We start from the raw sequence: 25974 nt of genomic DNA on the forward strand, positions 1-25974 counted from the left end.
TATAGGTCAATTTCCCTAATGAATATTGAAGCAAAAAAATTAAATGAAATACCAGTAAGGAGGCTATAGCAATATATCCCAAAGATCATGCACCATAACTGGGTGGGATTCCTACCAGGAATACAGGGCTGGTTCAATACTGTATTAGGAAAACTATAAGCATAATTGACTACATTAATAATAAAAACAACAAAAATCATGTGAATATCTTAATAGATGCAGAAAAAGCTTTTGACAAATACCCATTCTTATTTTAAAAAACATTAGAAAGCATAGGAACAAATAGAGCTTTCCTTAAAATGATAAGTAGTGTCTCTCTAAAGTCAAGAGCAGGCATTATCTGTAATGAGAATAAACTAGAAGCCTTCCCAATAAGATTAAAGGTGAAGCAAAGATGTCCACTATCACCATTATTATTCAATGTTGTACTAAAAATGCTAGCTGTAGTAATAAGACAAGAAAAAGAAGTTGAAGGAATAAGAATACCCCTCTTTGCAGACAATATGATGTTATACTTAGAGAACCCTAGAGAATCAGCTAAAAAAAACTAACTGAAACAATTAACAACCTTAGCAAAGTTGTAGGATATAAAATAGACCCACATAGATCACCAGCATTTCCACAAATTACCAATTAAGCTGGGTAGGAAGAGACAGAAAGACAAATTCCATTTAAAATAACTACAGACAGTATAAAATACTTGGGAGTCTATCTGCTAAGACAATGCAAATAAAGACAGATCTAAACAACTAGAGAAATATTAGCTGTTCATGAGTAGGCCAAGCCAATATGATAAAAATGACAATTGTGCCTAAATTAATTTACATATTCAGTGCCCTACTAATCAAACTATTGAAGAATTATTTTATAGAGCTAGGAAAAATAATAACAAAGTCCAAACAAAACAAAGAACATAAGATCAGGAATATCAAGAGAATCAATGGGGGCAAAAATGAAGGAAGGCAGCCTAGCAATACCATATTTGAAAATATATTACAAAGCAATAATCAACAAAACAATCTGGTACTGGCTAAGAAATAAAGTGGTGCATTAGTGGAATACATCACAATACACAAAAGTAAATGACCATAGTAAAGTATTTGATAAACCAAGCTTTGGGGGCAAGAGCTCACTACTCAACAAAAGCTGCTGGGAAAACTAGAAAGCAGTCTGGGCAGATACTAGGCATCAACCATTATCTCACACTATATACCAAGATAAGATCAAAATGAATGCATGATTAAGACATAAAGGTTGATATAAGCAAATTAGGGGAGAAGGAAAAAAAATTACCTGTCAGGTCTATGGATAAGGGAGGATGTTATGACCAAATAAGTGATAGAGGATCACAGGGGATAAAATGGATAATTTTGATTACATGAAATCAAAAAGGTTTTTCACAAACAAAACCAATGCAGCCAAGATTAGAAGGAAAGCAGGATAGTGGGAAGAAAAATTCTATGGCAAGTTTCTCTGATAAAGGTCTCATTTCTTAAATATATAGGAAGCTGAGTCAAATTCATAAAAAAAAATAAGCCATTCCCCAATTGATAAATCATCAAAAGATATGAACAGGCAGTTTTCAGAAAAAGAAAACAAAGCTATCAATAGTCATATGAAAAATGCTCTAAATCACTAATAATTAGAAAAATGAAAATTAAAACAACTCTAGGTACCATCTCACACCTATAAGATTGGCTAGCTTGACAGAAAAGGAAAATGACAATAGCTGGAGGGATGTGAAAAAGTTGGTACACTAAGGCACTATTGGTGTGGTTGGAAACTGATCCAACTATTCTGAAGAACAATTTGGAACTATGCCCAAGGGGCTATAAAACTGCATACACTTTGACCCAGCAATACCACTACCAAGTCTGCATCACAAATAGAACAAAGAAAAATGGAAAGGACCTTTATGTACAAAAATATTTATAGCAGCCCTTTTAGTGGCTGCCAAGAATTGGAAATTGAGAGGATGCCTATCAGTCCGGGAATGGCTGAACAAGTTGTGAATATGATTGTGGTAGTATACTATTGTGCTGTAAGAAATGATGGGGGTGGGACGGGGGGCAGCTAGGTGGCACAGTGAGTAGAGCACCAGCCCTGAAGTCAGGAGGCCCTGAGTTCAAATCCAGCCTCAGGCACTTGACACACTAGCTGTGTGACTTTGGGTAAGTCACTTAACCCCAATTGCCCTGCCTTCCCCCCTCAAAAGAAAAGAAAGAAATGATGAGAGGGGTGGGTTCAGAAAAACCTGAGGAAATTTATATGAAGAGATGCAAAGTGAAATGAGCAGAGCCAGGAGAATACTGTAGATAGTAACAGCAATCTTGTAAGGATAATTGATTAACTGTGAAAGACTTAGATACCCTCATTAATACAATGATCCACAACAATTTCAAAGGATTCATGATGAAAAATGTTATTCACTTCCAAAGAGAGAACTGATAAACTCTGAGTGCATATTGAAGCATGGTTTTTTTTTTACTTTATTTTTCATGCTTTTTTTTCAACATGGTCTAATGTGAAAATGTTTTATAATGCATAGCTTCACGAGTATGCTAGGTTTCATATTGCTTGCCTTCTCAATGAGGGAGGGAGGAGCTAGATGGAGGGAGAGAATTTGGAACTTAAAATTTTAAAATGAATGTTTAAAAAAGGAAAATGATAAAAAGCAGTGGTTTCAGAGAAACCTAGGAAGACTTGTATGAACTGATCAAAACTAGGAATACAGTAGCAATAACATCATAAAGACAAACAATTTTGAAAGACTTCAGAATTCTGATCAACACAATCACAATTCCAAAGGATTCATAATGAAGCATGCTGCTCAACTATTAACAGAGAAGCTATGATCTCAGTTCATAATGGGACAGATTTTTTTTAACAGCTAATACAGGAATTTGTTTTATTTGACTATACATATTTGTTATAAGGGCTTTCTTTTTCTTTTCAAGAGAAGAGAGAGGAGGAGATCAAAAGGAGAGAAAATAGATTCTTTAATTTAAAAAAAAAAGAAATTTTAAAAAACCATTGGCAGGCCAGAGAATCCAGCCTTTTGCTCTGCATACAGCCGGTATGATGGTGAGAAGACATCTAGATTTGAATCTCGTCTTTGATATTTTTGACCTGTATAGATATCGGCCACTTTTACCTCTAAGTCTAAGATGAAGAGCTGTTCCCCAAATTCGACATTCCCTCCCTTGTCTCCATCCCTTATGCACCCATCCCTCATGTCTAAAGTATGCTGCTCCCTCCTCCCCCAAGCCTCTTGAAACCCTGGTTTGCTTCCAGAATCAGCTCAAGGGTTACATCTTTTATGAAGCTTTCTTTCACTCCCTCTCTAATCATCTCTCCTGTCTCAAATGACCTTGTCCTTGCTTATTTTTTAATTTATTACCTGGCCACTGGACCCAGATGACTCTGGAGGAGAGATTGAGGCTGGTGACTTTGCATAGCCCTCCTTCACTTAAATCCAATTCACTTGCAAGTCATGGCATCATCTCCCAGTCCTCTCCAGAGAAGGAAGATAAAACAGCCTTGCTTATCTATTATCCTCCCTCCTGGGATAGAATGTAAGCTTCTTGAGGGAAGGGCCTGTTTTTGTGTTTGACTTTGTATACCTAATACCTAGGAGGTATGTAAAGCACTTCCTCTCCAAGCCTTAAAATACTAAATACATGTATTTTTTGTCAGTTCCAACACCACTTTCTTCTTTTTTTAAATAGAAATAAACATTCCGGAAGTGAATTTATTACTCACTTTAGAACTCTATTTACAATTAAACATAGAGTCATACTTACTAATTGATGTGCTAATAGCCTGGGGCACACATTTTGTGCGTGTATCTATGTGAATGTAACTTGGAAACCTTGAAGTGTTATAGAAATGTCATAAATATTATCGACAGAGGAGAAAATGGCTGGTTTCTATTTTCTCAAGATCTTGTCTAGTTCTAAATCCCATGTTCCTATGTAGTGGGCACTTTGGAAGGTTTTGCAAGGTTTTTATGTTTTTTGCTTGTTTTGATTGAGTTAATACACATCCCAAAGTGTCTAAAATCCTACCGACAATTTGCAATACACTTTGGGTCCTCACAAGTAAGTTATAAATAAACAGAAGATGATATTTTAATAAACAGTGATCTGGTACCTCTTTCTTAGGTTCCCTGCCAGCTCAAATCTACATACAGTTCAATAAAGTGGGAGTTCCTCTGGATGAGAACTCCCTTCAATGGTGCTGGTTGCAACATGTCTATAATTTATTGGCGTAGAAAATTCCCTGAAGTTCAGAGGCATTGAGTGACTTACTCATGCTGCTGCTAGTAAGTTAGTAAGTGTCAGAGGCAGGATTTGAATATAGATCTTTCTGACTTTCATTCCAATGCTCTAACCACTACCTGTTGTCTTTCTGCTTTACAACACAGGAAGTGTTTAATAAATGTCTACTGAATTGAATTTCTGAAGCTGTTGTAACAAACTAGGAAGGTTTAAGGCCTTGGGTTATCTAGCAACTCTAACTGATGCCCCTTGACTGTAGAAAGGAGACAAGGCCAGTTGCTTTCTGCAATTAATTCATCTCAAGTCTATTACAGGCACTGAAGCCCCACTAAAATCAGTTCAAGGCTTCCCCTGCCCAAGAAGTGCCATGCTGGCACTCCAGCACCTCTGCATCTTTGCTCACACCTGCCCTGCACTTCCTCTCTACTGTCCATCAAAATCTTCCCCATCTTCCAAAGTCCACCTCAAGCCCCATGGAAGCTTTCCCCGGCCCCTCTGGCCCATGGTGACTTCTCCCTCCTCTATGCTCCTACAATCCTTAACTTTTCTGTATCTCACAATTAGTACATCATTTATCATGCTCAGAGCACAACTACCGGCATGCGTGAGACCCTGGAAGCCCATTTGAGAAGAGACATTGGCAAGCTAGAGCCCATACCGGGAGAAGGGCTGGTTGGGGAAGGCTGGAAGACCAAGCCACAGAGATGGGTGAAGGGACTGCAGAAGACCTAGCAGGAATGTGCTATTTTTGAGTAATTGAAGAGTGACTATCACATGGAAAAGGGATTCTATTTGCTCTCTTTGGCTCTGCAGAACCAGCAGTAATGGGCACGTCATTTCACACTCTTGAGGCCTGTATCCCCCTCCGTAAAATGAGCGGTTTGGAAGAGATTGTGTCTAAGTGCCTGTGAACCTATAAGCTTCCCTGACCCTCTACTCCACCGACTGAACATAGCGAATTATCCCACTTCTCCAGCTCAGTCACTGGGAGGCTTCTGTCCTCTCCCAGGGGACTTGGGGACCCTGTGGCCAAAGCCTTAGGACTGGATCAGCTGTTCCCAGGTCTGACACTAGAGGGAGCCATGCCCTTACATGTAGTCGCCTCCCAACTCCATCGGAAAACAGGGAGTCACAGTCGGGTCTTCCTTGATCACAACATTACCCAACAGTCAAACAGCTGCTACATTCTAAGGGGCCTTGCCCCATCGTGTGTGCACACACAGGCATATATGCACTAGGACACTCCCCATTGCACACACAAAGGGACACTCCCTTCCCATAACACACACACACACACACACACACACACACCCCTCTCCGCATCACAATCACACTTCTCTTCCGGTGGTTTAGCCTCAGTCCATTGTCTTCTCCCGTATGGTTTTACCCCCTCCTATAGCCTCTGACCTCAAGGTCACAAGTTGACAAAAGGAAAGAGGAATGAGGACAACAGATATTGAAGCAATTGCTGGGACATCAGGTCTGCTGGAAACCATGGGTCCAATCAGGGATCTGTATGGCCAGAGAGAATGGGGAAGGGGGGAGGGGAGGACATTCCTCTTAAGAGGGAGGGGGAACACGGTACTAACAAGCAAATGAGGCTAGTGTATGAAGAAGCAATCCAGTCAAAACAGGGTGGGGAGAAAAGTGGTTTGCCAAGCTGGACTTTTCTTGAATTCTCCCAACTTGTGTGTTACATGATTGGGATTTCTATGTGTCATTTTCTTGATGTGGGGTGGACCTACAGCAGAAAGGGAACCCAGAGACTATCTAATCCAATCATTGCACAACTGACAGTAGATGTGGACTGCTTGTGGGCTTAGGAGTTGTCCCAGGTAACCCTTGAGAGGCTGTCAGACCTTTAGTATCCCATACCTGGCTCATTCCCTACTTTCTAAAAGCCTCTTTAAAAAAAAAAAAAGGCAGTCACCATATTAATTAACTAACCAGGAAGGGATTCCTCTGTGTGTGTGTGTATGTACACACATATGTTTATATGTGTATATATACACACATGCATATGTATGTGTGTATGTGTGTCTGTAACAAGGGGACATTTGATTCTGGACCTGATTCTCGCTAACAAGGAGGAATTAGCTGCTGGAGTAGAAATGATGGAAACCCTTTGGGAAGTGTCCTAGAGTCTATGATAGAGGAGAGGAAAGAATCCAAGCTTGGTCTCACGTTCACCCCAGATCTGGGGGAAGCAGATTTTAGAGGTTTCAGAAGGAGAAAAAAAAGGAGGATTTCGTGAATTGTAGCCCGTATCCCTGTTCTCCCGGGTATTTACTTCTCTCCAGCCAACACTGTATGTTTGTTACACAAACAATCCACATTGAGACTGCGCATATTTTATTAGACATTTTTCAGTAAAACTGTAAAGAAACTTCCTCATGAAATCATTACCCACAACTTCCTCCCAGCTGGCAAATTGTGGGAAAGAAAGGGAAGGGACTTTGTGTATGGAACCTTCCAGGATCAGCCCTAGGAACAATCAGAGGAAGCTAGGAAGAAGCCCTGGGTGGGGGAGGGAGGATGAGCCTCCTGGTTCAACCTAGACAGTGGGCTAAGGTTTCATAAGTGGCAGCTAGCCCGGCCCCACTCCATGCCTGCCTCTGGTCATGGCTGTCTCACCACCCCCATACCTTGGCCTCAACCCCTCTCCAGGGTCCCTAAGTGAACCACCCAAGCTCCCCAGGATCTGTCCCAGCTCTGTCTTTGCTATCTTGAGTTCTACATAGCTAGGATAGCAATCAAGAGCTTCAGCTCTGGATCTCCATCTCTCCATCTCAGACTCTCTGGCCCTAGACACATGGAAGTGGAATGGAATGGGTGGATTGGTAGTCCCCCTCTAGCCTGTGAACCCCTCAACACCCCCCCAAAAGGAGATCAGAACTGAGGGGCACACAGAATCTAGCTCTGTCTCCTGACCTCTCCCAAAGCTTTATGCCAGTCCTGAGCCCACACTCAGACAGTCCCTTTCAATGTCCCAAAGTTTTCTCTGTTGCAGCCCTCAGATGACCTCACTACATGTGGACAGGAAAACAGAGGTGACATTTATTCATAATCCGGCTAATTTCTTGGCAAAGACACTGAAGCAGTTTACCAATGAGGAAACTGAGTTAAGTGACTTGCCCAGGGTCACATAGCTAATAAGTGTCCGAGGCTGCATTTGAACTCAGGTTCTCCTGTCTGTGAGACCCAGCGTTCTATCCACTGCTCCATCTAGCTGCCAGATACCAGGCCTACTGCGTTATCCACTGCCAAATCTAACTGCCCCAGCTATTGACAGAGCCAAGACCAAAGCCCAGGTCTCTTGCCTTCTAGAATGGTTAGTGCTCTGTAAACTGGGAGGGGGAAGGGGTGGAATCAGAAAGGAGGAGAAAGGGAAGGGGGAGGGGAAAGGGAATGGAGAATCAGAGAGAGAAGAGGAGGAGCTGGGTTGTGCCAATTGTTAAATTTTCAATGTGAGAACCTATGCCATAGAAATTGTCAAACGCTACAAATCGTAGCTTGATTTGTTGTTTTGTTGATTGGACTTAAGAAAGTGGTGGGGGAAATATTAATAATGCAGTTTAAATGTAAAAGCTACTTGTGTTTTTTCTGGGACTTGGCTGTATCAGGTTTTTATTTCAAATTTACAAAATAATGAAAATAACTAAAATTATAAAGTTACTTTACAAAAGTAAAAATAAATACCTAAAAAGCTTAAGAGAGAAGGGGAAGAGGGGGGGAAGGAAAAAAAGTATGAGAAAAGGTAAGTGGGGAAAGAAGACAGAAGAGGAAAGGGTGGGGAGGAAAGGGAGGGGAGAGATCACAATGAGAAGAGGGAGGGATGGAAAAAGAGAAACGAATGGGAGGGAAGCCAGGAAAGGCAGGACAGAGAGGAAAGGGGGTGAAGGACAGACAGAAAGCCAGGCTGAGAGTGGGAGGGAAGGGAAAAGGAGAGGAGAAAGGGGTTGGGGGCGATGCAGGAGGCGAAGTAAATCTCTGCAATCCAGACCTCTCCCAAAGCTTTGTCAAAGTCCAGGTGCCAATGAAGCAACCCGAGCCTTTAGGAAGCAGCCACACCTATTGCCCCAGCACCTGGCTCTCTGTACTTCAAACCCTGCCAGGGGAAGCTCTTCCCAAACCACACCTGCCGGCTACAGGCCACGCCCAAGCATGGAAGGAAACAGGCTCCGGTTCTAGTATGTCCACCCCCAGCCCCAGCCCGGTCCCACCAGGTACCCCAATTTCCCCCGGCACTCTGCTCCTGGGGGCATTTGCCCATTCTATACTGTAGGGTGCCGTGCCTGGCTTCCTCCGCGGCCAGACAGACGGACCGCCCATCTCGGAATGTGATCTGACCTTTAGAAATTTGATTTAAATGGAACTGCTCATTTGGATCCTCAGGTTCACAGGTACCAAAATTCTGTCGGCTTCAAAGCAGGCTTTTAATTTAGCCTCCCAGGCTAGGTTCCCAGAAACTATCCGGGTACCCAAGGCCATGCATGGAGGGCATCACTTCGTGTTGCATGAAACATTCAGAGAACCAGAGGAAGGGCTTCAGTACATTTGAGGAAACTAGGTGGCACGGTAGATAGCGTGCCTCAGTAGTAGTAGTCAGGAGGATAGGAGTTCAAATTCTTCCTCAGAAAAGCTGTGTGACCCTGGGTAAGTCTCTTAACGTCTATTTGCCTCAGTTTCCTCAACTATAGAGATAATAATAATATCTACTTCCCGGGGTTGTTGTGAAGACTAAATGAGACATCAATAAAGCACTTTGTATTTAGCACTCTACCTGGCACATAGTAGGCACTTAAAAAAATGCTTGATCCCTTTTGCCCCTTCCCTAACGGGACTGAAGATTACCAGCTTTTTGCTGGACCTACTACCCTGCAGACCCCTATTGAACTTGTAGTCCACTGAAACCTTCAGATCTTTTTCAGATAAACTGCTGTCATGGAAATGAAGCCCCACCCTCAAGCTTCCAGGAAGAAATTCTATGGCTCCCTGGGGAGTGAGGAGTACATCTCAGAGGTGGTTTATTTCACAAAATACGTAAGCTGGCACTCCACTCCCTGGAAAGCATATGGGGGCATATTTTGTGAGCTCTTTTGTTTGTAAACCACTATCCTACACATAGTAGGTGCCCAATAAGTGCTTGTTCCCTTCCTCCTCTTCCCCTCCTCCCCCTAAAACGTTTCAAGGGCAGAGTTTGAAAGGCTGGAGCTTTCTTTTCTACCTCCAAGGGAGTTAGGAGCAAAGGGAAAAGAGACCAGAGGATAAAGTCCCACCTCCGCGGCCCTAGGAAGGCAGCTATTGGACGGTTCTAGGGGACTTGGCCACGCCCCTTTCTGGTTGGGAGGGGCGGGAGTGCAGAAGTTGCTACAGTGACACCTACGGGATAATGAAGTAACAACCATTGTCTAACTGAAACCATTTCAATGAACCTCGTAGGTAGGACGCTAATCACGCTCTCTGATGAGCCATAGAACGAACTCAGATGTACAACCAACCCCACTCAGTTCTTCCACGCCCTCTCCCATTTTACAGATGAGGAATCTGAGATCGAAAGAGAGAGGAGATTATTCCAGCAGGACCAGAACCCAAACTTTCTGATTACCAGTCAATGAGCATTTATTAAGAACCTACTAACCTTATAATCTAATGGGGAAGACAACTTGCAAACAAATGCAAGAGAAATGGAAAATAATTAACAGAGAGAAGGCACTAGAATTAAAAGGGGTTGGATAAAGATTCCTATGGAAGGTGGAGTTCTTTCCCCCCACACCAGGCCTAGTGATGGCATTGAATCCTGGGAGGCTAGTGCAGGAAAATTTAAAGGCAGAGTTGTATCTTTGGGGCACAGTGGAGAGAGGCACAGGAGGAATGGGGTAGGAGGAAGGGGCTTTTAGGGGAACGGAAGAGAGTAACAATACTTGGATCTGGAGTAAGCCCATCAGAGCTCATCCCAGCGCCAAGTGGTTGGATCACTTTGGGGTGTGTTGCTGGGCATGTGGGCGTCTGGGCTCACGTGTGTTCATGTTACAAGCTCGAATGTAAACAGACCTGCTGGGTTAGCCAAGTAAGAAGCCAGAAGGACAGTACAAGCAGGTTCTCTTAAGCTCTGGATCATAGTAAAATTTGTAAATTCAATGTGAAACATTTAAGACTTTGTGGTCCCCCGGTGACATCAAGTCCTTGTCCCTTCTACCCTTTCTCAGGTGTGTCTGAATTGAGGGGAGGATCCTAGGAGCCTCCTCTAGAGTCACACAGACTAGCCTAGGCTTCACCTCTAAATACCTGGTGATTTCTGGGATGCCTCACCAAAGCATCCTAGAACAGTAGTATCCCCGTGGAAACGGCCTTTAAAAAGTTATTGATATTTTTTGGTTTTACATCACTTTCATTTCTTAATATCTCCCTCTCTCATCCCCTTACTAACAAAACATCTCTTAATATGTAAAATAAAAGAGAAGAAAAAGTAATTCAGGGAAACTAACCAACACAACAACCAAGTGTGACTGATTATGTAACATTCCATACCCAGAGTCCCCCAACACAAAAGAGAGAACTGTATAATCTCCTCTCTTTGTAGAGTACAAGCTTGGTTATTAAATTACAGTTTCTTGGGTTTTTTCCACAAGAATCCAGAAGTGGTCACTTAGGTTGGGTTTTGTAGTCAGTTCAGCACTAAGGCCCCAAAGTAGTCTTTGAGAGTGACCCCAGCCCAGCTGAAGAACTCACCCAGCAGTGAATCACACTTTGGATGTGACTTTGGGGGACCCAAAGTTGGGTAGGAGCTAAACTAAGTTTTGAGATTATTTTCCTAGGCCCTAGCAGTACTGCTGAAAATGTCTGTATGCTTATTCTTGCTATATATTGGAAGCAAATATCCCTTTGTAAAAGCTACCTGGTGTTGTTGTTCAATGGAACCTGGGTATAAGCCACGGGCCCCTAACAAATGGGGGAACATAGCTAGGAGGGGCATGAGCCGAGCCAGGGCACACTTGGTACATTTATATTCTTTGTCTCTTGAAGCATAGTAATATTCCATTACATTCACATGCCACAATTTGCTTAGCTATTCCCCAACCAATGGGCATCTACCTTATTTTAAGTTCTTTGAGAAGGAAGCATTTAATGTCTACTGTTCAGAGCTTTAGAGTCTTTTCTTCCCCATCTTGGTCTTTTGGTGGTCTACTCTTTGCCCCTACAACCAATATGGCTTGCACTTTCCTTTTATTTTATAAACTTAATTGATTTTTTTTATTTTTGTGGATTTTTTACACTGTGGTAATCTCTGATCTACCCTAACATCTACAAAGAGCTCTTCTTTGTGACAAAACAATTACGCAAAACCAATTACTCCCATCCAAGGAGCACCTGTTGTTATACTAGGCTCTGAGGACAGAAAAATAATACTTGCCCTCAAGGAGTTTATTTTCTGCCACAGATTTTCTGGGCTACATGACCCAAGGCCCTTCCCAACCAGCATCCCACCCAAGTGGCACCAACCACAGCTTAGGGCCCCTTTGGGCTGTGCCTGAGAACTCCTCCCAACACAGATACCAAAGGACCTTTTGCAAATAACCTTCAGGTCTGAGTCCTTCCTAAGGATCCCTTAGTCAGGAGCTACAATTACAACCCAGGACCTTACCAAACATACCAGAAAGTTCACCTGCCTCTTCAAGATCTACTGGCTATGTTAGGGTAACCCCAGGTAACTCAGGTCTCTCATAGCCCAGAGCACCAACCCCCCAGTTCTCCACAATACCTCACTTGTAATAACATGCAATATTCTTCATCTGTACTCCTTTCTCCACCCCCACCCCCCTTCTCTTGTTGTTGATGGAGATAAGGGAAGTATGTTTCATCAACTATCTCTTGAAACCAAAACTGGTCATTGACTTTCATCTGAGTCCAGCTTTCACTGTTTCCATCCACACTGTCCATTTAATCCCTCTACTTCTGCTTTCTTGGCTCTGTATCAATTCATACGCATACCCATATTTCTTGCAATTCCTCTTACAGAGCTATGATCCTCTTTGTGTTCACTAGTATTTGGAGTATTACAGTAACGGCAACAATCCAAATTGGTTCCTGTGCTCCCATCCCTATTGGGGCAGGCTAGGTGGTGTGATGGATAGAACACTGGGCCTGGAGTCAGTAAGACCTAAGTTCAAATCTGGCCTCATACACTTACTAGCTATGTGACCCTGGGCAAGTCACTTAACTGTTTGCCTCAGTTTCCTCGTCTGTAAAATGAGCTGGAGAAGGAAATGGCAAACCACTCCAGTATGAAATGGGGTCACAAAGAGTTGGACAGAACTGAATAGCAACATGTCAAGGGTCTCCCCAAAAGGGATCTAGAAATGGTACTCAATGTACAAAATTTATACTAGGTAAGGCATAGCTTTCACCACATAAGAAATGCTTAAAATACCAGATTCATAGGTGCAAATTAACAGATACTTAAAACATAAAAAAGGAATTTATCATCCTACTACAGTAATGCCTTCCACATCATGACTTTCCCTATCACAGTTTTGATATATTGTGGGTTTGCATAAGAAGTTAAATAGGAATTTGGGGGGAGTTTTGTGGTAGTGGCAGACGACACACAAAGGCCAGCAGACAACCCAGAACCTATGACCAAATACTTCACAATTTTACAACAAGGTACCATAAACATCCCCACCAAAAAAAAGAAAAAATTCAGACTACTTCTCTGGAATGAAAGGAGGGTAAAAAATTTTACATGGATTTTCCAGATCCCAGGGATGCCACACCTCTAACCCCCATTATGTGGAAGGGATAACTGTATATTGTTCTAGAAGGGAAAGGCAACTTTGTGGAACCCGCACCCAGATCTTCACTGTCTGAACAACTGACTATCATCTACATCCATTGGCCAGTCTTTTAGGTTTAGGATTATCCTATTGGTGGTCATCCATTAGGAAGTGGTATACAACAGGAAGCATCTCAGCCATCATCTCAGGAACCCAGGAACCGTCAAACTCACGAGGCTGGCTAGAAGCATCCAACCTGTGCGGTATTAACGTTCAGCGACTTGTAGCCGGAAAAAGCAACACAAAACAGCAGAGGCAGTCAGGGTCTTGAGGGCAGTCAGCTGGCATTCATTAAGGGCCTACTATGTGCTAGGTACTGTGCTAAGCTCTGGGGATACAAAGAAAGGCAAAAGGCAGACCCTGCTCTCAGTCTAACGGGGAACCAGCGTGCAAACAACTACTTACAAACAACCTACATAGAGGATACATTGGAAATAATCAACATAGGAAAAGGGGAAAGGAAACAATTGCTTGCAGTAAGTGGGACTTTAGCTGAGAGAAAGAAGCCAGGGGGCAGAGACGAGGAGGGAGGGAGTCCCAGCCATGGAGGCAGTCAGTGAAAAGTCTTGGAGTTGGGAGATGGAGAGTCATGTATGAGGAATGAGAAGGAGCACAGTGTTACTGGGAGTAAGGTGTAAGAATGCTGGAAAAATAAGGAGAGGCAGCTAGGTGGCACAGTGCATAGAATGCTGGGCCTGGAGTCAAGAAGACTCATCTTCATGAGTTCAAATCTGGCATCAAACACTTACTAGTTGTGTGATCCTGGGCAAGTCACTTAACCCTGCTTGCCTCAGTTCCTCATCTGTAAAATGAGCTGGAGAAGGAAATGACAAGGCACTCCAGTATCTTTGCCAAGAAAATCCCAAATGGGGTCACCAAGAGCTGAACAATGACTGAAAGGACTGAAAAATGACTAGACAACAAAAAGAAGAAGCATGGTTATGGAGAGCTTTGGAAGCCAAACCAAGGACTTTATATTTGATCCTGCGGCAATAGGAAACTACTGGAGCAGATTGAAAGGGGGTGGGGTGACATGGTCAGACCCGAACTTTGGGAAGATCAACTTGACAGCTAAGCGGGGGATGGAATGGAGTAGGGAGAGACTTGAGCAGGGAGACCAACCAGCAGGTCTGGGCATGAGGTGAAGAGGGTGGTGGCAGTGCCAGAGGAGAAAAGGGGGCATGTAAAAGAGATGTTGTGAAGGTAGAATCAACAGAACTGATTGGATAGGGGGGCAGGGTGGAGAGAGACAGAAACAGAGAGAGAAAGTCAAGGATAACTCCTAGATTTCAAGCCTGGATAACTGGGAGGATGATGGTGGCTTGACAGTAATGAAGAGTATTTGAGAGGAAAGATAATGAGGTCAGTTTTGGATATGGTGAGTTTAAGATGTCTTTGGGTTGACAAATTTGACATGTCTTAAACTTCAGTCTCAGACTTACCTAGGAAGGTGCATAATTCTCTTGCCATTAGCTTGGAGCCAGCATTGCTGCTAGGGGCAGGAGATGGAGAGAAATCCTCTGGCTTCCTTTAATGGAAGTCCAAGGGAGATCTAGCAGAGTCCCAAAAGGATAGAAGGGTCCTCCACAAGGGTCAATCCCCCATGATGCCCAGTGGCTAATCCTCTTTGATATGACCCCCAGTCATGGGCTCACACACTCGGCTCCAAAAGAAATGTTCCAATGACTCCTGCAACAAATCAATCAGAAAGCATTTATTAAGCACCTACCATGGGCCAGGTACTCTACCAAGCTCTAGGTTTACAAAGACAAAACTGAAATGATGTCTGCCTTCAGAGAAGGCCTTCTATCAGGGAAACAACTTGTACACATAGAAGAAGACACCAGGTCTATCCAGAGTAAAGATCAGTTCATTTCTGTGGAGGAGCCACCAGCAGCTTGGGAGATGAGGAAAGGCTTCATTTCTGCTCAGCTTTGAAGGAACCTAGAGGTTCTAAGAACAGAAAGCAGTGAAGAGGAAGTGTATTCCAGACATGGGCACAGCCTGTGCCAAGGCACCGAGACTAAAGATGGAACATTGTAGGGAAGGAATAGCAAATAGACCCGTTTGGCTGGAGTGTGTAAAGGGGAGTAATGCATGATAAGTCTGGCAAGTCAGGCTAGACCCAATTGTGAATCTGATCCTTGAGGCACTCAGGAAGCTACTGGAGCTTCTTAAGCAGAGAAGCAACATGGTCAGACCCATGCATGAAAGATGTCACTGTAGCCACAGTGGGGAGGATGGAGAGGCTGAAAGCACACCCTGGTCTAAACATGTCACCTCCCCTATAAGAGAGTGTCTCCTATGACCTCTGAGTTCCATTCCAAATTCCTCTTTTCAGCACATAAAGTCCTTCTCAATCTGGCTGAGCCTACACTCCCAAGCTGATTTCCCTTAACTCCAAGTCTTAGGCACTGAGTTCCAGTATTTGACATCTCATTTTCTGTCTCAGGGCCTTTTCATTCCCAGTCTCCAGCCTTTGTAAATGCATCACCCATTCCAGAACACATACCTTCTTCCCTTCCCTAGGTCCCTTTAAGGTTTAGTTAAAAAAGGCCTTTTTGAAGTGGTTTGTTTGCCTTTCTTCGTATCTCTAGAACTTAGCACAATGCCTTGCATACAGTAGGTGCTTAATAAACTTGACCTCCGAAGTGATCAGAATTTATTGATCTGTATATATGTTTACTGTCAGTAAAATGCATACAGCTAGGTGGAGCAGTGGATAGAGAGCGCTGGGCGTGGAGTCTGAAAACCTCGGTTTGGATCCTCTCTGAGACATTTACTGGCTGTGGGACCCTGGGGAAGTCATTTAACTTCTGTCTACCCCAGTTTCTTCAACTGTAAAATGGGGATAAAAATACCACCTATCTCCTGGTGCGTTGGAAAGACCATTGGGCTGGGGGGTCTCGACCTCAGTCCGGCCAGGACCAACTGTGACCTTTAGAAAGCCTCAGTTCCCTCCACTGTAGAATGCGTGGATTGGACAAGCAGCTGGCTGAGCTCGGAGTCGGGGTCTGGGGGGCGTCGAGGATGGGGCGCGGGTCTGCAGGGGGCAGCAGCGAGCCGGCCTCGGGCACCCGGAAGGGCCCCGCCCCCGGCCCGCCCCGTCCAACCCCGGCTGGCCGGTTGGGAGGCAGGCAGCCGCGGCGAGCTGTGCAGCAGCTGGAGCCGCTGAGAGCGCGGAGCTGCGAGTGGACGGACGGACGGAGCGCTTCCCGCCCCGCCGCGCCCCGGCGCCCTCATGGCGGCCTCTGAGCGCCGCGCCTTCGCGCACAAAATCAACAGGTAACCGCTGGGCCCCCGGCTCCCCCGGCACCCAGTCCCCCGGGGCCCCTTCGGACGGGGGGCGGGGCGGCGGCCGAGCCCCCGCCACGTGCCCCGAGCCCCGCCTCCCTGGCGTGGGGGGTCCACGGCCGTGCGCCCCTTCTTGGGTCTCCGGCGGCGTGCAGGCGGCTGGAGCTGGGGGGTCAGTCCGATCGCGCCCTGCCCCTTCCTACGCGCCGTCTGGTTCCTGAGGCCAGGAAGCCTACTCCTCCCACCCCCAGACGCCGTCCCCTCGGGCCCCCAATTGTCCCCGAGTCGCAGGAGGAAACCGGCCAGTCTCTCTGTCCGTCCGCCAGCCTGGCCAGCAGCGCGCCGTCTCCGGGGTTCATCCCTCGGTCCGGCCTCCCCCGCTCTCATGCTCCCATTTCCTGCTCCCTTTCCTCCCGAGCCTGTCCTGGAGGGAGGGACGGAGGAGGGTAGCCTCTGCACCGCCCGGGGACCAGCTGGGAGTGGGGGGAAGGGAAGGCGTCGCCAGTGCCTTTTTTACCCCTCTCTGCGCCCTCCTCGGGTCAGTGTTCCTCGGGAACAGCCCCGCTGTTCCCCTAAGACTTAGAGGCGGCTTATCCCAGAGCGCAGTACACACCCCAGCGAGGCCGGGGAGGGGCTCGGGGTCTGTGGGCCGGGGGGAGGCTGGAAGAAAGTGGAGAGATTGACAGTTTGGGAAGTGGCTGCAGCTAGGGAAACAGGCATGGCCCCATTCTTGTCCCTTTTTCTGTCCCTCTTTGGGTCTCCCTTTCTTTTCCCTCCTTGGAATTCTGGCTTTTGCTTTCGGTCTCAAGTTGCCCAACCCTGTTCAGAGGAGGGGGAAGGTGGAGTCTTGTGATTCCAAAAGTTGCTGAGACCTTGATATCAGTGATGGGCCAACCTCTAACCCCTCACTGGGATGAGATGGGCAAAAATTCCCAGGACAGACTGAGTCCCTGAGCAAGGACTTTGCAGAGAGCTCCCCCACATCCTTCACCTCCGGAGAGGCATCTTGGCTTTCCTTCATCTCCAGCTGGTACTAGTACTGGTGGAAAGGGTGATATGCCAAGGTACCCCACTTCTGTGTCCCAGTTCTGGGGATGCTCAGGCAGAGAAGGAGCTGAGCCAGGCCCACCCATTAGGGACTGACTTCACAGTCTGGGGGACCCAGAAGGAGCTGGCCCTTGATCTTACAGAACTCAGTCTTGAGAAAGCCCCAGGAAGAGTTGACCTGGGTCCTGCCCCCAGGAAGCACACAAGTCAGGGGTAGACAGAAGGAGCAACTTGGGTGAGCAGGGAAAGAACAGACCTAGCTCCTCCTCATAGTCTGAGGGAAGAGACCAACCTCTGAGACAGGATGCTGTGATCTAGCAGTCCCCAATGAGGCTCAGGCAGTGAGGGGGAGGGGGAGGGAGCCTGTGTCAGGACCAGCTGGCCAACATGGGGGAGGGGGACGGGAGGAGGGGGAGAAACACAGGCTACAGTCACCAGCTGCCTCCCAGGGGGTTCTGGGCACCAGGCACCAGGGGGTACAAAAAGCCTGCAGTGTTCAGGGTGCTCATGGATACAGGGTCTCATGTCTCCAGTATCCCCTGGGGCTGAGGCAGGAAACAGACATCTGTAGGAGCCCATGGAGAGTTATATTTCATTTTCTTTGACTCTTCTCTGTCCCTCTTGGTCTCAAGCGCTCTCTGCCCCATTCCTAAGAATATATAGTTGTGACTTGAATTAGGGTAAGAAGGAAACCTCCTCTAGCCTCTTGAAGCTTAATAGAAGATGCCAATGTGAACATGATCGACAGAGAGCTTGGGGTCAGATGAGACAGCAAGCCACATAGTGTCCCCATTGACTCTCTCCTCGCTGACCTGGTGGCCTCTTCTACACTTGGGGCCTCCAGAAACCCATTTTCCTTCAGATCCTAGAAGATTCCTCAAGGCTGTGTCCTTTAAGCCTTATGTTTTACAGGTGAGGAAGCAGGCCCAGAGAAGTCAATTGATTTGTGTAAAGTCACACAGCTAGCAAGTAGCAGAAGTCCACAGGTGTTTCAGCTCCCTGTGCCCCAGCCTCTAACACCCCTCCCCTCTGGTAAAGAGATCAAAGAAAGAAAATAATCAGCAAACATTTATTATTACACCTCTCCTGTGTGCCACGTACTGGGGGTACAAAGAAGGCATCCCTGCCCTCAAGGGGCCCATGTTTTATCTAGGAAAACAAGTGTACGCATATAAGCAAATAGGATCCAGAGAGAAAATAAATCTCAAATCCTTTGGCTGCAGAACACACTAGCAGCCTTGGTGATGAAGAAAGGGCTCGTGTAGGGAGTGGTGCCTGAGCTTGGCAGGAAGCTGGGGAGGAGGAGAAGGTTGATAGCCAGCACGGGGGACTGACTGTGTCAAAATGACAGAAACCGGGGGTGGAATATGGTGGATGAGAAGCACATGATGGGAGGGCCAGTTTGGCTGAAACAGAGTGTGGGAAGGGGAGTAATGGGAAGGTTTAAACTGGGAGCCGGGTTATGAAGGGCCGTAAATGCCAAACAGAGGAGTTTGAATGTGATTCCAGGGATAATAGGGAGCCACCGCAGTTTATTGAGCAGAGGAGTGATGTGCTTTAAGGAGAATAACTTTGGCAGCTGGGTGGGGGATGCACTGCAAAGGAGAGAGAGTGGAGGCAGGGAGACCAGTTACTGAAGTCCAGGGGAGAGCTGAAGAGGGACTGGATTAGAAGCTGGGGCCAGAACCGTAGATGTAGGATCATTGAACCCATCGATGATCGACGGGAGCTGATGAGCTTCACTGAGAGAGTGTGGAAAGAGAAGAGAGCTGGGCCCTGGACAGAGCCTCGGGGTGAGTCAGAGTGGGAACACTCTGTGTAGATGACGGTCTAGCAAAGGGGAATTGGCTGTAGCAAGAGAACTAGTCAGGAGCAGTGTCATCAAAACCCAGAGAGAAAGAAAGCTTGGGGTGAGGGTAGAGGGGAGGTGAATGCTGTAGAGACGTCCAGCTAGCGTTTAGACGAGGCTTTCAGGTTGCTGAAACTATTTATATGTGTTAGCCCAATGATCCTCAGAATAACCTCAGGGGGTAGGTGCTCTTATTTTCCCCTTTTTACAGATGGGAAAACTGAGGCAGACAGGTTAGGTGACTCGGCCAGGATCACACAGCAAGGGAGTGTCTGAGGCAGGATTCATTCCTGACTCCCAGTCCAACAGTCCATCCACTTTACTGTCCAGCCTAGGATGAAGACAGAGATAAGGCCTTGGGATTTGGCAAATGAGAGATCATTGGTGGCCTAAGAGAGTGAAGAGAAGCTTCAATTAAGTGGTGACTTTGGAAGGGCTGGAGTGAGAGAAGTGGAAGCCTGGAGTCTAGACAGTTGTCTCTTTTTTTTCCCCCTTACTAGTTTTACTGTAAAAAGGAGGAGATACAGCTTGAGGGATGGGAGGGTCAAATGAAGGCTGAATTTTAGCCTGTGGTTGCCCTGAGGAGCTGGGGTCACAGGATCTCCAACTTTAAGCCTTAGGGGGAAGCTCTGGTCCAACACCTTTCATTTTAGAGATAAGGGAACTCAAGTTTACTGACCTGCCCCAAATGACAGAGATAGTGAGGAGGTCAGATTCACACCCAGGAAACGGTACTACACTTGGCAGCTGTTGGAGTTCAGAAAAATAACAATGATAATTAACAGTAAGCATTATATAAATTCAGTGCTTACTATGTACCAGGCCCTTTACAAATACTATCTCTTTTGAGTCTCACAATAACCCTGAAGGTAGGCGTTATTATTATCCCCACTTTACGGATGTGGAAACTGAGGCAGAGAGAAAGGTTAAGTGACTTGCCCAGGGTCACACAGCTAGTAAACTGAGGCCAGATTTGAACTTAGATTTTTTTTTATAATTAATTTATTTTTAGTTTTCAATATTTACTTCCAAAAGATTTTGAGTTTTAAATTTTCTCCCCCTCTCTTTTCTCCCTCCTTCCCCAAGACGGGGTGCAATCTGACATAGGCTTTGCTTCTACATTCATATTAAACATATTTTCATATTAGTCATGACATAAAGAAGAATTAGAACTAACGGGAGGAACCACGAGAAAGAAGAAACAAAACAAAACAACAAAGAGAAAGAGCAGATAGTCTGCTTCCATCCACATTCAGACTCCAAAGTTCTTTCTCTGGATGTGGATAGCATTTTTCATCATGAGTCTTTTGGAGCTGGCTTAGATCCTTGCATTGCTGAGAGGAGATAAGTCTATCAAAGTCAGTCATTGAACTATGTGACTGTTACCATGTACAATGTTCTCCTGGTTCTGCTCATTTTACTTTGCATCATAAACTTAGATCTTGACTCCAGGCCTGAGTGTGCTATGGCCTAGCTGCCCTCTTATCTCTATAATTAGCCCCCTTCCTTCTTTAAAAAAAAAACGCTATTTTTTTATTCTGAATTCAGTCATCAATAAACATGAAACATGAAACAGAAACTTCCAGTGCTTCACTGTTGGCTCAGGAATAAAATGTAAACTTCTTAGTCTCGCATTTTCAAGTTCTCCATGACAAACATGGAAATTCGAATATCCAAAGAACAAAAAAGAAGATTGTAGTCTCTGAACCTGTGAACCTCAGTGACATACAGTTTTTTAAAGTACATATTAAATTTTACATGGTAGTAATAAAATTGCCTTTTTGAGTCTCCTTCTGACCTTTTTGGTTTCTTTTATGTATTTTTAAATATGTAATTGATGCTCTTCCTTTTTTCCCTCCTTCCCTCTCTCTTCCTTCCTTCCTTCCTCCTTCCCTCTCTCTTTTCATTCTTTCTTTCTTTCTCTTCCTTCCCTCCTTTTTCCTTCCCTCTCTTCCTTCCTTTTTCTTCCCTCCCTTCTCTTCCTTCCATCTTTCCTTCCTTCCCTTTTCCTTCCCCCTTTTTTCCTTCCTTCCCTCTCTCTTTTCTTTCTTCCTTCTTTCTCTTTTCCTTCCCTCTTCCTTTCTTTTTCTCTTTTTCTTCTTTCCTTCCTTCCCTCTTTCCTTTCTTTCTCTCTACTCCGTTCCTTCATTCAGTCTCCATCATGACCCACTACACCCCTTCTTTCCACATACAAGGCTCCTCATCCTTTGACTCCTATTGGAGCCTCCTGCTCAATCTCCCATTTCCCAGTCTGTCCCCTCTGTGATCCAACCTCCCCACACAGCTGCCAGAATTCTCTTCCTAGGGCTCACTACTATTCCACTTCCCCTTCTCAGAAACTTCCAGTGGTTCCCCATTGGCTCAAGAATAAAATACAAACTGCTTAGTGTGGCATTTGGAGCCCTCCATGACCTGGCTTACACCCACCCACCTTTCCAGCCTTACTTGGTACCATTCTCAATCACAAAGGCCTGCCTCAATGCCTTTTCTCATTCTCTCCCCCACACCCAGCTAGTCACCCCTCCCCCCCACCTTGTAAATTACTTTGTATCCACTTCCTTGAGTACATGGTGTATCCCCAGGACTTCATGAGTGCCAACAAACTGTAACAGGGAGTCACAGTTTCACATGCAATCTTTTTCTGTTCTACTGTGTATATAGAAATGCCTGTTTTATTGAGTATTTAAGTTTAGATTTTTAAAAATTAAAAATAAATCAAATGAAGAACATAAACTCCTTGGGGGTGGGGGTACAGTTTTCAATTTTGTCCTTGGGGAAGAATGGATAAATCAAGAGATGCCCTTGGTGCTGGAAAGACGTGGGTTCAAATGGTGCCTCAGACACATGCTATTTGTGTGGCCCTGGGCAAATGTGACTGCTAGGTGTTCTAGCATCTCTTTAAGACCTAGTTGTATAGAAGATGCATGCCTCCATTAGTTGGGGGAGTTTCTTCTTTGGAAAGTTCCTAAATCACTGAAATTGCAGGTCTAAGGCCTATCCCTAGCACCATGCCTGGCATATAGTGGGTCCTTTAATAAATGTTTGTTGAATTTTTGAACTTGTCCTTCCAGTCCAACTGGAGTGCTCCCCATTCCCTGAAATGGAGACTCCATCTGCATTTGTATGGGCCGTCCCACTGCCTGGAATGAGCTCCCTGTTCATCTCTCCCTCTAGAAACCTTGTGTGCCACTAAGGCTCAATTCAGGTGCCAGTTCTTCCATATGTATCCTCCCTTCCCCCCATGTGCTAACACTCCCACTCGCCTCCCCCATTTCCCTTATGTCAGGCTGATTTCTTGGCGGGTTCTCTCCTCCCGATAAAGAATAAGCTTCTTGAGGGCAGGGGCCTTTTGAGTCCATGTAATTGTTCCTCCAACTCCTAGTCCAGTGTCTGGGACACTGTAGGCACTTGATCGAATGTTTAATTGATTTGGTGAATTGAATTAAAGATAAGAAAAAGAGGCCAAGGGTTGGGTTTTTTCACTGACTGATGGGGAAGGGGGGGTGCTGCAGATACAGTTTGCTTAGATTCGTAAGCCTCTTCTTTGTTAAAGTGGCCCATGCTGTTCTTGTGGAAAAGATAGCATACACCTGATGCATTGGACCTGATTAGACAGCCAGACCCACAGAATAGCTAGTAATGGTTCCCCGGGCACATTGGAAGGTGGTCTTCAAGGGAGTGCCCAGTAATCTGTTTTTGAGCCTGATTTTTTTAATGTGGATGTTGCTTTTTAAAATCGGTGACTTGGATAAAGGTGTAACTGGCACGAGGCTCAGATTTGCAGGTGATGTCAAGCTTAGAGTGCTGGCTACCACATTGAATGAGAGTCAGGATCTAAAAAGATCATGGTCAAATGGAAGAAGAGGAAATATAATACAGACAAATGTGAAATCTTATACTGGGATTCAAAAAAAGATTCCCCAAGTACAAGATGTGAAAAGTATGGCTATACTGCAAGAAGATCTAGGGGTTTTAGTGGACCAGAAGCTCACCAAAAGTGTCTGTAGTATGATAGGATAGCTTAAAAAAAAAACAAAAACAAAACTCATGCCCTCTTAGGCCACATTGAGAAGCTGAACTTTCTGGACCATGGAGGTGATCATCCTGCCCTGACCAGACCACTTCTGAGATATTGTGTCCAGGTCTTCGTGCCACATGTTAGGAAAGTCATTGGTCCTCTGGAGCACATCCAGAGGAAGGCAGTCTCAATGGTGCAGGCTCTTGAGTTCAGTGAGTATCAGTTGAAGGAACTGGGAATGTTTAGTGTGGAGAAGAGAAGATTCAGGGGGACCACAGAATGGCCGTCTTCAAATGTATTTGAAAAGTTGAGAAGGAAATTGCTTTGGCCTCAGAAGGTGGACCTAGAGACAGTAGGGAAAGCCGCAGAAGGGCTGATTTGGGCTTGATATCAGGGAAAGCTTCTTAATAATGAGAGCCTTCCCAAAAGGGAACAGGCTGCCTCTGTCTATAGCAGTTTCCCTTTCTTTGGAAGTCTTCGTGAAAAGGCTCCTTGGTGGAAATATTGTTTTTCAGTGATGGGCCACTAAATGGCCACTTGAGTTTCCTTTCAGTTCTGAATTCTGTGACTGTGAAATGTATAGTTAGGGAGTGGGAAGAAAATGATGACCCAGTGAAGGAGACTGAGAAGGAGGGATCAGACAGGTAAGAGAAGAGAATTCCGAGAAAGCATCTTAGAAACCAAGGGCAGAGAGGGTCTCCAAGAAGAGAAGGTAGTCATCAGGGGTAAATACCACAGAAAGGTCAAGAAGGTTGAGGATTGGGAAAAGATCATTAGCAATTAAGAAGCCTTTGGTGACCTTCAAGAGACCACTTTCAGTAAAGCAGAGCCCAGTGTATTCTCTTGCCAGCAGTAGGCCCCAGAGTCCATTGCCTGTCTCTCAGCCAGCAGCAGAGGCCAGGAGCCATCAGTCTGTCCATGGGTGAGAAGCCTCCAAGCCCACTAACTCCTTGCCAGTGTCTGCTTGTCAGTCAACAGACAGCAGTAATCGGAAGCTGTGTCTTCACTTGAGGGAAAGGGAAGGAACAGTGTTAAGAGGCCAGCCCTAATGGAGAAAACAAGGTAGAAAGTGTCAGCTTCTGCCCTGGGCTTTGCCGCCAGCCCCAGCTCTTGGGGCTGATGGGAAAAGAACTTGAACGGCTGGGAGCAGCAAAAGGGAGCTTGGAGCATGGAGGGGTAGAGGTGGGGTGGGAGTGAAGGGGTCCAACCAGCAGGAGCTGGCAGGTCACTAGGCCAGGGAACCAGATTCTCAGGCCCCAGTGGAGGGCAGGGCAGCCCTGATGTTCCCTGAAAGCCTCATTTTGATGGTGGAATCTCTGTAAACCCCTCCCCATCCTGTCCTGTGTTTGGATAAAAACATGTGTGTGTGTGTGTGTGTAGGAAAAACCATTTATGTTCCAAATTTCTATTCCTTCCTCATCCCCTGGGTAAACAAGAGACTACATCCTAGACTGATTCACTAATTAGTAGCAAGGAAGTCCCCCCAATCCTCCCCTTTTCTTCCCCCACCACAAGAGCCTAACCTTGTAATAGGGAATTCTGAGAAGACACAGGGCCCATTTCCTTGGGTGCTGGGTTCAGGACACAGTGGAGGGTCCCAGGGAGACAAGACTTTCACAGTCTGACCCCCATGGGTCATTGGGGAAGGACACAGCACAGCAGAATAATATATCAGACCCCAGACCCTGAGGGTCCAAACTGGGAGCAAGGCAGAAGAAAGGAAGGTTGGTGAGGCCCAGTGGAGGTGCAATTTGGGCAGGGTCTTAAAGGGTAGTTAAAGCCTGGACGGGTAGAAAATGCATTCCAGGCAAATGTAATCTCCCTCAGGGCAGGGGCTATTTTGCATTTGTCTTTGCACTGTGCCTGACATAGTTGGCCCTCAGCGATGCTTTTGTGGAATTGGAGGATGTTTTCTTTCAGGAAGCCTGGAGGCTGCCACATAGGTAATGGGCCGGACTGCTAGCTCTGAGGTCCCTTCCATTGCTGAGATTGGAGAGCTGGATTCTCCATCTCATTGATTCTGTGCAAATGGGCAGAATCCTTAGTCCCATTCACCAGCTGGGGAGAGGGGAGCCTAACACAGTTGAGTTTGTCATCCCAGCTCCTAGAGCCAGGCTCCTGAAGCAGTCTGAAGGGGCTCAGGAAGGAAGCCTCTTGGCCATTCATCTTGTACTGGAGTCCAGTCTGATCTCAGCCCATGTGTGGAGTCAGAGCAGGACTCAGAGATCTCCAGGTTGGGGCCGTGTTGGCTGGAGCTTCAAAGGGAGGGGTGGATAGCTGTCTGAATTGGGGATGTTTTGCCTGAGACCACCCACGGCTTAGGCCATTAACCCCTCTAGTCCTGTCCCCCTCCTCTTTATATCATACTTCTGTTGTTGTTTGGTTGTCTCTGACTCTTCCGTGACCCCATTTGGGGTTTTCTTGGCAGAAATACTGGAGTGCTTTGCCATTTCCTTCTCCAGCTCATTTTACAGATGAGGAAACTGAGGCAAACAGGGTTAAGTGAGGCAAACAGGGTTAAGTGACTTACCCAAGGTCACCCAGCTAGTACGTGGCTGAGGCTGGATTTGAACTCAGATCTTCCTGACTCCAGGCCACAGCCAACTAAAATATAATGTCTCTATCTGACCTGTAACTGTGTTGAGGGTT

At 45.8% G+C, this 25974-nt stretch overlaps 1 protein-coding gene across 1 annotated transcript in view; it reads left to right on the plus strand.

Annotated features, from left to right (window-relative positions):
• The first annotated feature begins 16358 nt into the window (after positions 1-16358).
• The window catches only part of DOCK6 (dedicator of cytokinesis 6), a 54099-nt gene continuing 44483 nt past the window's right edge, over positions 16359-25974 (plus strand). The window contains exon 1 of the mRNA XM_036740772.1: positions 16359-16402. Within this exon, the coding sequence (XP_036596667.1) occupies positions 16359-16402 (44 nt within the window). The remainder of the gene's footprint in view (positions 16403-25974) is intronic.

This window comes from Trichosurus vulpecula, chromosome 1 (assembly GCF_011100635.1).
Source record: "Trichosurus vulpecula isolate mTriVul1 chromosome 1, mTriVul1.pri, whole genome shotgun sequence".
Classification (NCBI taxonomy): domain Eukaryota; kingdom Metazoa; phylum Chordata; class Mammalia; order Diprotodontia; family Phalangeridae; genus Trichosurus; species Trichosurus vulpecula.